Below are 13,652 nucleotides of genomic sequence, written 5' to 3' on the forward strand. Positions count from 1 at the left end.
AACTATTTGGGTGCGAAATTTTATCCATATCCGTTCAACAGTTTTTGCGTTCACTTCAAACAAACATCCAAAGATTTGTACAATTTTTCGCATTAACAATATTATTTAGATCCAAGTCTCGTTTGGACTTTACCTTGCATGCTTTATTTAATCACAAAGCATTGCGCAAGTTTTATTATGTTCCGCTATGAAGGACTTCGTAAATTATAATAGTTTTTAACATCTAATGTTGCAATGCAAAAATTATACTTCAGCCCTAAGGCAAAGATGGAAGCAGAGAAAGCCGTGAGCAGTGCTGTGAGGTTATATTTTCCCGCCCGTCTGTCTTTGTTTACTTTGACCTTTAATTATAAAAACAACGTTTTAAATAGTTGTTGGAAAAATTCCGTTTGTTATTCAACAAAGTCTGTTAATTAATAGCATAGTTTAAATGTAACAAAAGACGGCACATAAGATAACATGTCTATATTTTACTTTTATTAAAACTAATTAGATTAATGGAAGCAATAGTTGATGCTTATAATGTATTATATTACTGATGTAAGTTCGCGCTTGTATGTTCAAATGGTAGATGGGCATACAACAAACTAAAATGTTATATTACAAAATTTGGTAGAAACACAATTCTGAGCAACGTGTGTATTTTTTATGGAAAACAAACAATTTATTATCTGATCTCAGAATCGAGTCCGAAGCCTCACGGTTTATACTTAAGTCACTCACAGTTCACCGCTTATATTCCGTCCCATGACGTGATAGGGGGCGAACCTATCGCTACAGCGGGCATTAATTTTAGATTTAAGGTTAATACTGAGCGGATAACATATTAATTGCCTAACGCAGGATTCAAATCTGGACCCTTAGAGCGATGGAACGCCGTCGAGGCAGTTAATAAACATTCAATTAATAGCCTGATGGAGAAAATAAAAAACCTGCTTTGCGTAGGTCACTTTGTTTTTTTGAAGTTAACATTATCAGTATTAAAATTAGTTCTATATTTGAGGACATATCATAGTAACATAGTCAGGCTATATTGTAATATTTTTCCCAGTCCCGAGAGCTCTGCCTCCCTCGCACGTCGAAGTACTTCCCTGAAGAAAAAATAGATCCGATGCTTCGAAGTATCAACTTCAAAGTTGATTTGCCAAGTCTGTACTGCGAAGGATATTTGAGGGTAAGTTACGCTCATTAAAAGATTTGAAAGGATGATAGTTTCAGTCATAGAATTTATATATAACATTTCACCACGCATAGTATAACAAATTAGAATTTTAATCGTAGGAATTTTGTTCTCTTCATATGTTATTGCCCATCTCAGTCGTAGTTTATATAAAACCTCAGCAAAGAATGACATCATCGTCATAGTTTACAACTGAACTTTGTTCTTCCCAAAGCAACTCTTGTGCGCTTGGTCTTCACACTGTATGCACGGGGGGACATTTGTTGCGGGCTGATGTACACAGTGCAGTGCGCATGTCTCGTATTCAACATTGAGGTGTAAAAAGAGCTGCGAACATGTCCTCTTCACCTTCCTAGGAAGCTCCCATCTTTCCTCCATTTTGTTCTTCAATTGCCATCGACGGCTACGGCTAAGCCGGGGAACCGCCTGTTTACTGATCGGAGGGAAACCCCGCATCGGCTCCTCTAAAAAACACCCCGATCTTTTTATTACCTATGTACGCTTCGTGACAAACCACCACGTTGACTTTGACACATAATAGGTAATATTGTTAAGGGCCTGTGTCACAGTTTTCAAGTTTTTATTACATCTAATGTAGATAGTAGTCATTTCTACCATTTTTTGAGAGCATAGATTTCTAATCTAAGATACAGTGTGACTTTGTATTCGACTTATACCTTTATGTGACGACTAGCATTTATTCAGGAGTTGTAAAGCAGGCCCTAAGTCTCATAATACTGAATAATTATGCTGGCTATAATGTCCTTCAAGCATTCCCATATGTACCGTAAATGATTAGTCCTCAAATACTTTGCTTCCTCTCTGTACGCGCTTTGGTGTTTGCAAAGGAATTAGCAGTACTTGAATTCCGCATTGTTAGAAAATCGACACTACCTATTACGCTGAAAAATGATTTTTCACAACACAACCAATAAAATTGCAATTTTTAAATCCACAATCGGATTTCTCGTTAGTTTCGGATTTGCGATTGCAAACTCCTGTAAACAAAGTTGTCACGCGTTTTGTTTTCGTATTGGCGTATTCTGGAAAGCAAATGTTCAATTTATTAAGTTCGCTTTACACTGATCGAGTCGCGATTATACAGGGTGGTTTTAGAGATGGGTCAGCAAGAGTGGCTACTTTAACCGCTGTAGCTAAAAGTAACTTTTGTTTAAGACTGTCCTTTACTTTTGAGGACTTCTTATGTCTTCAAATATTTTGTTGAGAATGCAAATGGCTTTCGCTTTTACACAAAAACAAAGTTTGATTTTACGTACTCGGCTTTACCTCAATCATGAGCATGAGTAAAATCGGCACGCACACTAGGTTAGTCAAAGTATTCACCTCCTCGCCAAGAGTGTGTGCACCCTTACACAAATCGAAAATCCAATTCCAGGCGTACTGTTCTAATTGAAAAACTCACACAATAGACTGCCCGCCTTAGGAATTGAACATTGGAATGAGACAACGAAATTAACAAAACATCGCAGTACGTCGACATGTCAGAAAATAATGCAGTTAGAATGGCAGTCAGGCGTTCAGATAGTTGTTTATTAGGTTGTGAAAGCAATATTAATCAAGTTGCTAAATATATCAAGAAATAAGGGATGCGCGAAGGAATACCGAGCTGAAATAACCACACGCCGATTATTAGTACATAGCGTCATCATAGCGTCTTACTTTACTTCTTCATGATTGCGTCGTACTATTTTTCTGTTTACAAAGTATATAATAACTGTAGATACTATATCTATATATGATACCAAGTAAATTATTTTTTATTTTATTTTATTTATTAGGGATCAACAACAGAATTTATAATATTACATACGAATAACTAAAACAAAAAAAAGCATCTGGACTAATTGCAAATCCTAAAAACAGGCAACCACAACATGCGCAAGGTTAGAAAAAACAATTTAAACATATAAAAATAAAAATGAGAAATTGTTACCAATGTAAATCTATATTCTATATACCTAATAACTAATATTGAAGTTTATTATTATCAGAATGCACATTATACCTCATCAATATTTACCAAAACAGCTTGTTTGAATGTAGATAAGGAATCATGGTAAATTTCTAAATTCTTTACTTTAGTAGACAGCCGGTTATAGAGAGCTGACAGACGATGGATGGGTGAGTGTCCTCCTACATTGGTTCGACAACGACGGACTTGTAGCACAGGGCGAGCCCGCCCTCGAAAAGTCGAGGAAAATTTTATATGATTTTAATGGATTTAAGTACATTTTATTAATGCCACACCATTTCATAAGTTTATTTAAATCTGATTGTAATAGTAATAGTGTGATTGTAATATTATTAGTGTAGTAATAGTGTAATTATAATAGTAATAGTGTAGATAATTATTATTATATGGTTAGAAGAGTCTGTCTTCTGGTTGATATTATTACTTTACATGGGCAGCCGGGGCTTACATCATTTAGCCAAAAAAGATTCAAAGCATATTGCAATTTATTTTAGATATGACGGTCAATTTGTTCGTGCCCTAGTCTTTTCGTAGTATCTGATTATTTATCAAAGCGTTGTACTTGAATACCCACTATTTTTCAATACATTGGTTTAGATAGGTCCAAGTAAAGGAGTCATGCGTAAAATCGAATAACGTAAGGACGGTAACGACTAAAGAATGTATGAAACAGAAGTAAAAAAAAATTGGTCATACCAAGTGTTATATATGTCAACATGCGAATGCTATACACACATGCGTACACGCTGCTTAAAGACGCAGCGCCAATAAATGAGTGTGCTAGTAACCGGCTTTTAGTTCACATCTGTCTGAGACGCAATACTAAGCTATAGGTATTCCTTTGGCTGACCCGCCCTGTCACCCTGCGGTCACTCTATAGTATATGACTACGATCCCTGTCACCTTTCAGCCTATGAAAATAAAAGCGCCATTGCTCCAATAACTGATTCAGTTTAGTTTTTACAAATGGTCTGCCTGACAACAGACTCCCTCTGGGTGATCCAGTGTCTGTTGTGTTAGGAAATTTTGACATATGTTCCTTAATAGGGAATCGAATCCAGGGCTTTCCGATCTACAGCTTCTATAACTACGTTTCTTTTTGATCAAGGTCAAACTTTACTATAGTAGACAGAAAAGATACTATACATTATGTTGCCATCTAACAGCGTGCAGTTACTGTTGTTTTTCACTTTGAAGAACTTTAACCAGATTAATTAGGGGAAATGGTTTGTAACCATTATGAAATAAGGCCTAATACTTCTGGCCTAGTTAAAACTATGCTAGTATTTTAGTCGAGCAGCGAGTAATTTAGTAACTTATCATGTCTGTTCTAATCTACTTAACTCAATTTTCGGTGTTCAAACACGGTCAGTAACTAAATTACTTGCTACTCGACTACAATAGTCCTAACTAGGTATCAGAAGACTTTCAAGCGTTGTCAAGTGTTAGTTGAATTCTGAGATATGTGGGAAAATAATGAAGCGTATTACTGTGTCGATTATTACTTCTTCTAGAGATTTGGAATTTTGTTGATGTCGCTTATCCGCATAATCACGCAGTGTTTTAAGATTAGGTTATCTTTGAATAGATCGGATACTTGTTGAGGGAATATAGTATTATAGACGGATTAGAGTTCCTTTTAGTAGTGTACCATACTAGGGAAGAAGAACTAAATGAAAATAAACAGTAATTACTTTTTAAAATGTCATAAAATAAAATATAGTTGCCAAGTAAATATGGTAGCCTAAGATATAGGCTTTGCCTTCTTTGGGTACCCCTGGAAATTTTAGTTTTAAGGATCTCATATTTTTATATAAATTTATTTTAAGTAGAATGAAGTCTCTGTTAGTCTCTTTTAAATAAACGATTACATTTCAATAAATAGAAATATAAGAAATGCTCCTTTTAAGAATCCAATACAATAGTTATTAAGTTTGGGTAACGATCTTTCAAGGAGACGTCTATAACAACAGGCGGCGATAGTAAACTCACAATAGAGTGTTTGACTTATTTTTATTTAAAACTTTTATAAAATATATAATAATATAAATTTATACGTCGTATAAATTCTAAAACAGAAGAAATCTATGAATGGTGGATGAATGGTGAAAAATATACAAGTTATAGGCCATTGAAATTAGGTAGTAGAGCTGAGTATCAAATCACAGACAAGGGTCGAAATACTTGCACGTGACGTCAGCGGGCATTACGAGGCGTGCGAAAGAAAGAGACGGAGCGATATCCCTAATCCACGCCCACTTCTGCATGTAGCAATATTTGAAATTTGAATTAATGTCTCATTTCTTATCGAATTCTAATGTCGTTTAAATTTTAAAGGACTTCTTTACACATATTTAAAAAAATGCACAGAATCGAATATAGTCAAATATCCATTTTTTTTCTGCACATACGATCCCACTGACAAAAAGGCCAGAAAATGCTTCGTTTCAAAAAAAATCTATCGGTTTTCTACCACATCGGTACTGCCTCGGTTGAATACATTCTTGTCATGTTTATTTGCCTAGCAGTATCATAAAACGTGTTCTGCTACAGTACTCGAGAATTTACGTGGCACTACTACAGAATATTCATGTGGAAAATTCTTTTCGATCCACGTCGTGTTTATCAAAGTGGAGAGGGTGTGACGGAATTTTACTGACGAAAAACCCCGTGATGGTCTTTCATCAGTACTTTAGAATTACTACCGCACCTCGAACTGATCAAGCAAAAGCCACTCCAACGCTGGCAGTTTAAGAATAACTTGGGGGAACATTTAGGGTCCCCCATTAGACCAAGTTGAGACGAATATTTTCTTTTTTTCTTTCTAATTTTTCTCTCAGCGTCTTCTTCCCCGAGTAGATTCAATCCTTTCACGATCCCGCTCTGCAGATTCCATTTGCCGTAGGTGTTTTAAAGAAGGAGGCTATAACTCACTTCTGTCCACAACTAATATCGTCTCCAAGGCGGCCGGCCAGGAGGTCTTCTCCAATCGCACCAATCAAAGTCTGCCGCCATTTCAAGTTGCAAACGATATATGGTCCTGCAGTGGAGAATTCTCAATGTTTTGACTAAATTGGTGCGCCGTAAAAGGCCATCGCTCTGACGACCCCTGCGTAAAAGTGGCGAACTTTCTCCCTCAGTCGTTAAAGATTCGGTAGGAATCTACAATGTCGATGCACGAAATCCAGGAAAAGCCCCAAGTATTTTATAGTCTTATCTGGATCTCAGACTGGCCTATTTGAAATAATGAAAAGCTTTAGTTTATGGAACTATACGGCCTCAATTTTGTGAGCCATTTGGAGGCATTATCGGCAAATTTTTCTGTGTACTTAAAATAAGGTTTGGCCTTTGCTTACCTCATGTTGAATACGTCAATAAGAAGGACAAAACCGATTTTGATGAAATTTTGATGGAATCTAATTCCAATTTGTTGTGGGTAGCTGATTTTGGTAGAAAAGAGCAAACTTAGAAATAAAAACGTGTTTATTGACTTATCATGGACATAGGAAAAATCTTTTTCGAACTAACAAACTTCATTTTTAAAGGCGATTTACTATTTAGCACAGGGTTTGAAAAAGTTTTAATTGGAGGGACGTGTAATTTCTTACCACATTTTGTATCTAATGGAAATTAAATTAAGTTAGTATCTTCCGCAAAAGCAAAAATTTCACATTTCCGTAAATGTGATTGCTGTTGAAGTTAGTGAGTTAGACAGTTTCAACAGGGGGAGATGGGGGTAATGTTGGGTGTAATTGTAATGATTTGTGGTTAATAAAAACTACAAAATGTAGGAGCATTTGAATGAGATTTAGTTAATATGTATCTCAGGATAGCAGCGGGTAGTGGACTCCAGGCTTTCCTTAAAATCCTTGGGTGGTTGTAACCGGTTATCAATAAGCGAGCCGTTGCTTAGACTGCCCAACGAGAAAAAAAAGGGCAAGTGCGAGTTGGACTTGCGCACCGAGGCCTTCGTACAAAAATGTAAGTAAATTATCTAAGTACCTTTATAAGTTCAAACTTGACAAACTTAACTTTGCGGTTCGATGCCTACACAGGCTATTGCATCAATGCCAAATAATAAGGTTATGCGGTACATTTGCTTTTTTTCTTATTAAAGTACCTACGTATTTCCCGGCTTCACATTTTTTCTATTACATATGCTATAAGACATTAGTTCTTGTCGCATTTCAATATTCTAGGTCAACTGGAAATATCCTATAGGTTTTAATTCCCTTGAGCAATAGTAACATTCGAGACATAAATGATCATATTATCTTTGATCGCGTTGAATTACATATTTGAACGTTTCACAGCTGTAAGAGCCTTTGGACTCGATTTAATATAAATTTCAACGTGATACCTCTAAGCGTTTCTGAAAAAAAGGGTTTTGATGGACAAACGGCTCATTTAATAACTATAAATTATTTTGGAGTGTAGATTACAATGTGTCTTTTGTAATTGGTCGGGTTATATATTTAAACGTAATGAGTATTTACTTTAAAGTTGTCAAACAGTTTCTTAGTCAGAGTATAATTTATTTGATCTATAACTTATATCTAATGATAGAAAAAAGCTTAACGACCGATACCTATGAATGTTCTTTATAAGTACCATCGAATACATAGCGAAATGGATCAATAAGTGTAGTTTGTTCGAGATGCTCACAGACGAGTTATTGTGATTTATTACTACCAATAACGCGTAGTTAATGGTTAGAATAGGTTACTCCGATATTTGTGTTTGAAAAATTCATCGCAGTTCAATTCAGCCAAGAAACCTAACAGTAAGTAATTAATATCGAGACAGAAAAAGACGGCCGATTTAACTTTGTTTCCATTCTTTTATTTGAACGTTTTCTACTAGACGTTTGCAATATCTCAATGCCTTCCACAAACTTTGTAGTAATGTTCACAAACCAATTAATGATGTTTCTGATACGTATTTAATGGGACTGTGTATCTGGATATATTTGGGAAGGCTTATATCGAATAGTGGATTATTTGTGGGCTCCCAATGTTTACTAGTGGTTATCTTGTGTCTGATAATTGTGTTTAGAATATTTAGGTACAAAAATACCAATAAGCTATAACTTCCTCACCTCAAAAGCTGGCTGTATAAAAAATTCCTCAGTTATTGTAAATTTTAATTGAAATTATCAGATGACCGACATGCCCATTTGTCCCCTGTCCACCATACAAAATCTGTTTTGAGAGAACGCTTTTATTTGGATTTGTTAATTACTGAAAATCATAGAGATAGATCAAAACTCAGAAATGATAAGATTATTTATTGTCTAGTAATTCTTGTATTGTTATTTGATTTTTGCCGAGGGAGTGTTCCTTTTTATGATTTAACAAAGTGCATAACACAATCATTATTAACAAGCATTAAATTACATTAAGACTAGATTGTATTCCTTATACCTATGCCCTAATTGAAATTAAACTACGGAAACGACTCTACAAGAAACAATTAACAATTTTAACATCTGTTTAATATTTGAGAAGCAACTACTGGCGCCACTTGATAAAGACATGTCATTTTGTTTTTACTTTCCTGCATATATAGCTCTACATCATCTACATTTATCTATACATAATGTTAAAAAGTAACCGTATCTGTATTCTGTACATCAACTGGTTTTGCAAAAAAATTGGGAGAAAATCAGTGCGTAAAATATTATTTAAATTATAGAAACTGGAAGTCCGGGCAGTGCTAGATTTGTGAATAGGCCGTATAGGCCGCGGCCTATGGGCGACAGTCTCTTAGGGGCGGCAGATTTCAGAGGACGCTCACTCGATTTAATTAATCATTCGTTTATTTAACTTTAGTGCCTTCCATAATACAAATAAATGGAAAATTTATAGTATTTTAGAAACCTACATACATATATTCATACATAAATCTACCTTTATGGGGCGGTGGAAATCAAGTGGCCTACACTCATAAAAAATATAAATTCGGCAATGGTGCGGAGGCAACAGGATAACTAATAATTTAGCCATCGCGCAAACTAAATTAAAAGCTATTTAGAAATCTGACCACTAAGTTTAAGAGATAAAAGGGGATTTAAGGGTCGAATGTAGAAGCTAGAAATAATATTATATAGACCAGTGAAAGGAGAGACACTCTCCATCTTTTCATGTATTATTATGCGCTAGTCAGGAAATCCCAACGTCGCACACCCAAAAAATAAGGTACCTCCTTTTAGTTGGATGCAGGTTTAAATTCCTAAATCTGGAAATAAATTTCCGTAACGAAAAGCCTTTAAAGGAAACTCTCATACTTCCGCCGACAACTAAACGATAGCGCGATGTAATTTTGATCAGCGCCATCTATCGGCGATATTAGAAACAATGAAACTCGAATTTCATGCAAGCTTGGCTTGCTGTTAGCATTAGTTATTATACTTATGTTAGAGTATTAAATCGGGTACTTTATGTAATGCCTTGGATAATTCCATTAGTGACTCCAGGAATTAGAACATGGGAGATCTTTTAGAACCAGATAGAGTACAAAAAATATACTAGAATTATTCCAATCGCATACCGAATGTATAAAGGCGGATTTTCAATGATTAGACAAAAGCTGCAAAACGACGCACATCCAGAGTTGGGTATGGCAACATTGGAGTTTTCTGCTTATTATCAGTCCGGATAATTATATAGTAATGTACTAAAATTTGCATCCAATGTGGCGATACACGCGCCCCCATTATAACGTGGCGAAAAGAGGTCGAACTAGTCGCACCTTTGCCTGCCCTTTGGAGACCTAAAAGTTATGCGTGTGTTTGTTTATTTTATAGCGTTTTAATTCTGATTTTTTAAATGCCATTAATCCTTTTCAATGTCAAATAAACATGATATTATGAGTAGTAATATTCCCAGATTTATTATTAAATATAGACGCCATACCAAAATAAAAGTTACGAAACATCAATCTTATTCATCCCAGATAATACAGTCTCTGTAAGAGAGTGAGTGAAACAACGAATACTTCATCGTTTTTAATTATGTAGAGTCATCAAATAAAACGTCAATTTAGATACATTGGTTAAAACAATGCATCTAAATAAATAAAATATATATAACTTTTTCGGAATGCGAATGTACTTATATTATCACCTGGAAACATTTCCATTCTCACACTACGATCTCCTGAAAAGTGGACATTGCAAATGAAGACACGATATAAGTGACAATGGGTATCTCAACATCAAAGAATGAATAGAAAAAGTCTGTTAATAGCAACGGACGCACGGCTAAAGAATATAATGCACAGAGCATTACAATACTACGGAAAATATAATGAGTCAAAGGATTACACGCCCCAATAAATGTCATACAGATGTTTGAAAATTTAATTTTACACGTCGTCAAAAGCTTTAGAATAAAGTTTATAAACTAAAGTACAACTGCAAAAAATATTTATGAACTGACATGAGTTAAACTAGAAACTATTCCTTTTCAACTCAACATGAAATTCTATATACAAGGTGTTTTCATTATTGAGTATTAAAATCTTATATAAGGTACAAATTTGTGCTATATACCTATTTTATATCTATATATATATAACTTCGAATAAAAAATATTTTGTCACCGAACAAACATACGTAAGAGATATTCATAAAATTCTGTATAAATAGTAAATATATATGAAAATAATATATAAATGGAACGGCGTGTCGCCTCATAAGCGTCCCACTTAAGTCACTCATATACTCAATTCCAGTACTGTTACGCTCGAAATTTAGTGAATAGGTGAAATGCACCAAATGTGCACGTATATGGGCATTGTTGTTTCAAAGCTTGTCTTACTTGCTGTTCCCCGAGGAACGCCAGATTTATCAAATACTAGAAGTTTTACCCGTTTATATTCCAGGAATACCGTGAAGGATAAATATCTTGTAAGAACTCAGATTCCTTACATAATTCTGCATAATTTTTAACAATATCGCAAAGCAAGTTAGGTTTTATGTTATTTCCCTCAGTTTATTCAATATTATGTAAAGAACGCGGGTTGTATGCATTTTCTTTCTGCATAGTATATGATTGAATGTTCATGTACACATTTATAAAAGGCTATAACAATCCACGAAGAAAGGACTATCCGACACTAAAGAATTTTCCAGTTCGAACCAGTAGTTCCTGAGATTAGCTATCTTTAACTGGTTTTTTAAGTATCCGTATAAAAATATATGGTACGTGGAGATCACTTAATTCCGATTTTAACATTTTCCAGCCTTTATACAACCTTTATAGAATTAATATTAATTATTCATGATGCATACTAATGATGTCATTATAAGGTGCGACTAGATATTCTAAACGGAAATCTGCTTAGTTGGATCCATATGCCAATTAGTATAAACTCAAAGCTCGTGCGGGGTGTATGGGGACTCAGGACGGGGGGGGGGGGGGATAATGCTCGTGTTTTGATTAGCTTATGTACACCCAAACTCAATAGCTGCATTATCTGATTGAAGCTGTTTTAAGCCATCAGTCTGTATATGGATTGAAAATCCTTTTATGATAGTATTCGCTCCATGCGTTTAGTTTCAGAGGCCAGAGCTAAGTTTGGGAAGGTGTTTGATACAACGTAAAATATATATTTTCCTAGTTATACCTGAATACGACGATTGTACGTGATTTTTAATTGATTCAAAAACAGCAAAAGTTTTTATTCTATTATTGTTCTTGAGGCATTTTAAAAGCTTAGAATTTAGTATTTAAAGAGTTGGAAAATAAAAAAGACAGATCATATAACTGGATCCCGACTTTTGCCAAGCGCTTGCAAAAATAAATGAGAAAGAAAGGAAGGAAATGAGTCCTTTTCTTTAGTTTCCCGCTTGTCATTGCATCTCAGAACTTGATCCTTATTAACGACACTATCCAATGACGTAAAAATACATACTGTATTTTATTGTCAAAATAAACGGATTTGAATCTTGGCTGTGTTATTTAAAAACGGTAGGATTGGTTTTTTAAAAAATAAATTTTCCTTCTCCAAAATCAAGTATTAAATTAAGTTTGCTCCATTACGTTTAAAAGTTAGAGTACCTACTTACATTTGAATATATTTCATACGGTGCTAATGTACCGATATGTGGCGAATGCTGCCAGCTTATATTAAAGGTTTATAATTTCTTAGTAGCTCTTATATTTCTTATTTGACTAACTCGATGGCGTGGTTGTAATTGTAAGCGGTATGAGTACATTTACCGCGTTGAGGTCTTACGTTCGAATCCCGGGTCGGGGCAAAAAATAATTACGACTGGGGTTTTCCATTTTAAAAACTACTCAGTCGCAACTCGGAGTCAGGAAGTTGGCGGCGTGATACCCCCGTGCCACAGGAAGCTCGTAAAGCCGTTGGTCCCACGTCTGATCTCTCTCCAGTCATGTCGGATTGCCGTCTCACTGGACTATTAGAGTGAAAGAACATGAGTGCACCTGTATATTGCACACACACGTCTCACGCACTATAATATATTCTGCGTACTTGGCTGATTTCCGCTAAGATTGGCTGCTGTCCGCAAAATTCGAATAAGAAGCAATCATTCCTAACATGTCTGGTGTTAACTAATTCATTGCATTTTACCGCATTTTGAGTTCGAGAACTTATTTTGTAATTTATACTTCCAAAATAGATTTTTACAATTATATCCATTTCTCTATTAACTCTGTTTGGAACAAGTTCCTTTTAAAAGACTGTTCGTCGTTTTCTTTTTATGATAAAACTATTATTAGAATACAATAAAACATTTGTATCATTATTTGACGCTTCCTAAATCGTTGCAAATGCTAGAAGACGTTATTGTCCATTGTCCGCCCTGTGGAAGGGGGGCGTTTGGAGAATTCCACCACGGTATCCCCTGCCTGTCGTAAGAGGCGACTAATAGGGGCCACGAAGGGGTCGTCGGCGGGCAGCAGGGGGCTGTCTGCCTCTGGTGTAGGCTGTGCATGTTTAGCACATTGTGTGACTCCCGGGATGGACGGCAGCATGGAAGGTAGGCCTCATGCTGTCCTAACTTTTGTAGAACAAATTGAGGAAATTGTTATACAAATGTTTTCTTTTTATTTATTGAATTACAAAATTAATTGTATCAGTTCATAATGTTCCTAATAATTTAAAAACAAACTATATTATAAGAACTTTGTTACATCGTCTGCATATGTTAACTGAAAACTAATTCGTTCAAGCGACAATTTTCGCCGTCCATTCGCATCTTGTTTGAATAGAAATTCATAACGGAATACATTTGAACATTTCGTTCTACCGGAGTGCATATAACGTTAGCTAATAAACACATTCCGACGGTACGGGCGAACTGGCCCTTTGTAAATACGAAGCTTTGTGTTCTGTAAAGCAAAATGATTTAAAAGGGATATTTGTCGCAGATATATTTGAATAGAGCAGCTGTGGGGTGGCTATTATCATGATGTAGACATTTCTTATACACGCTAAGAGGCCGTTCAA

General features: G+C 35.3%; 1 protein-coding gene across 1 annotated transcript in view; it reads left to right on the forward strand.

The window, feature by feature from the left end:
• The window catches only part of LOC115455389 (trypsin epsilon), a 35,979-nt gene that overhangs the window by 13,667 nt on the left and 8,660 nt on the right, over positions 1–13,652 (forward strand). Inside the window, exon 6 of the mRNA XM_030184039.2 lies at positions 1,052–1,174. Coding sequence (XP_030039899.2) covers positions 1,052–1,174 — 123 coding nt within the window. The remainder of the gene's footprint in view (positions 1–1,051; positions 1,175–13,652) is intronic.

Source organism: Manduca sexta, chromosome 27 (assembly GCF_014839805.1).
Source record: "Manduca sexta isolate Smith_Timp_Sample1 chromosome 27, JHU_Msex_v1.0, whole genome shotgun sequence".
Classification (NCBI taxonomy): domain Eukaryota; kingdom Metazoa; phylum Arthropoda; class Insecta; order Lepidoptera; family Sphingidae; genus Manduca; species Manduca sexta.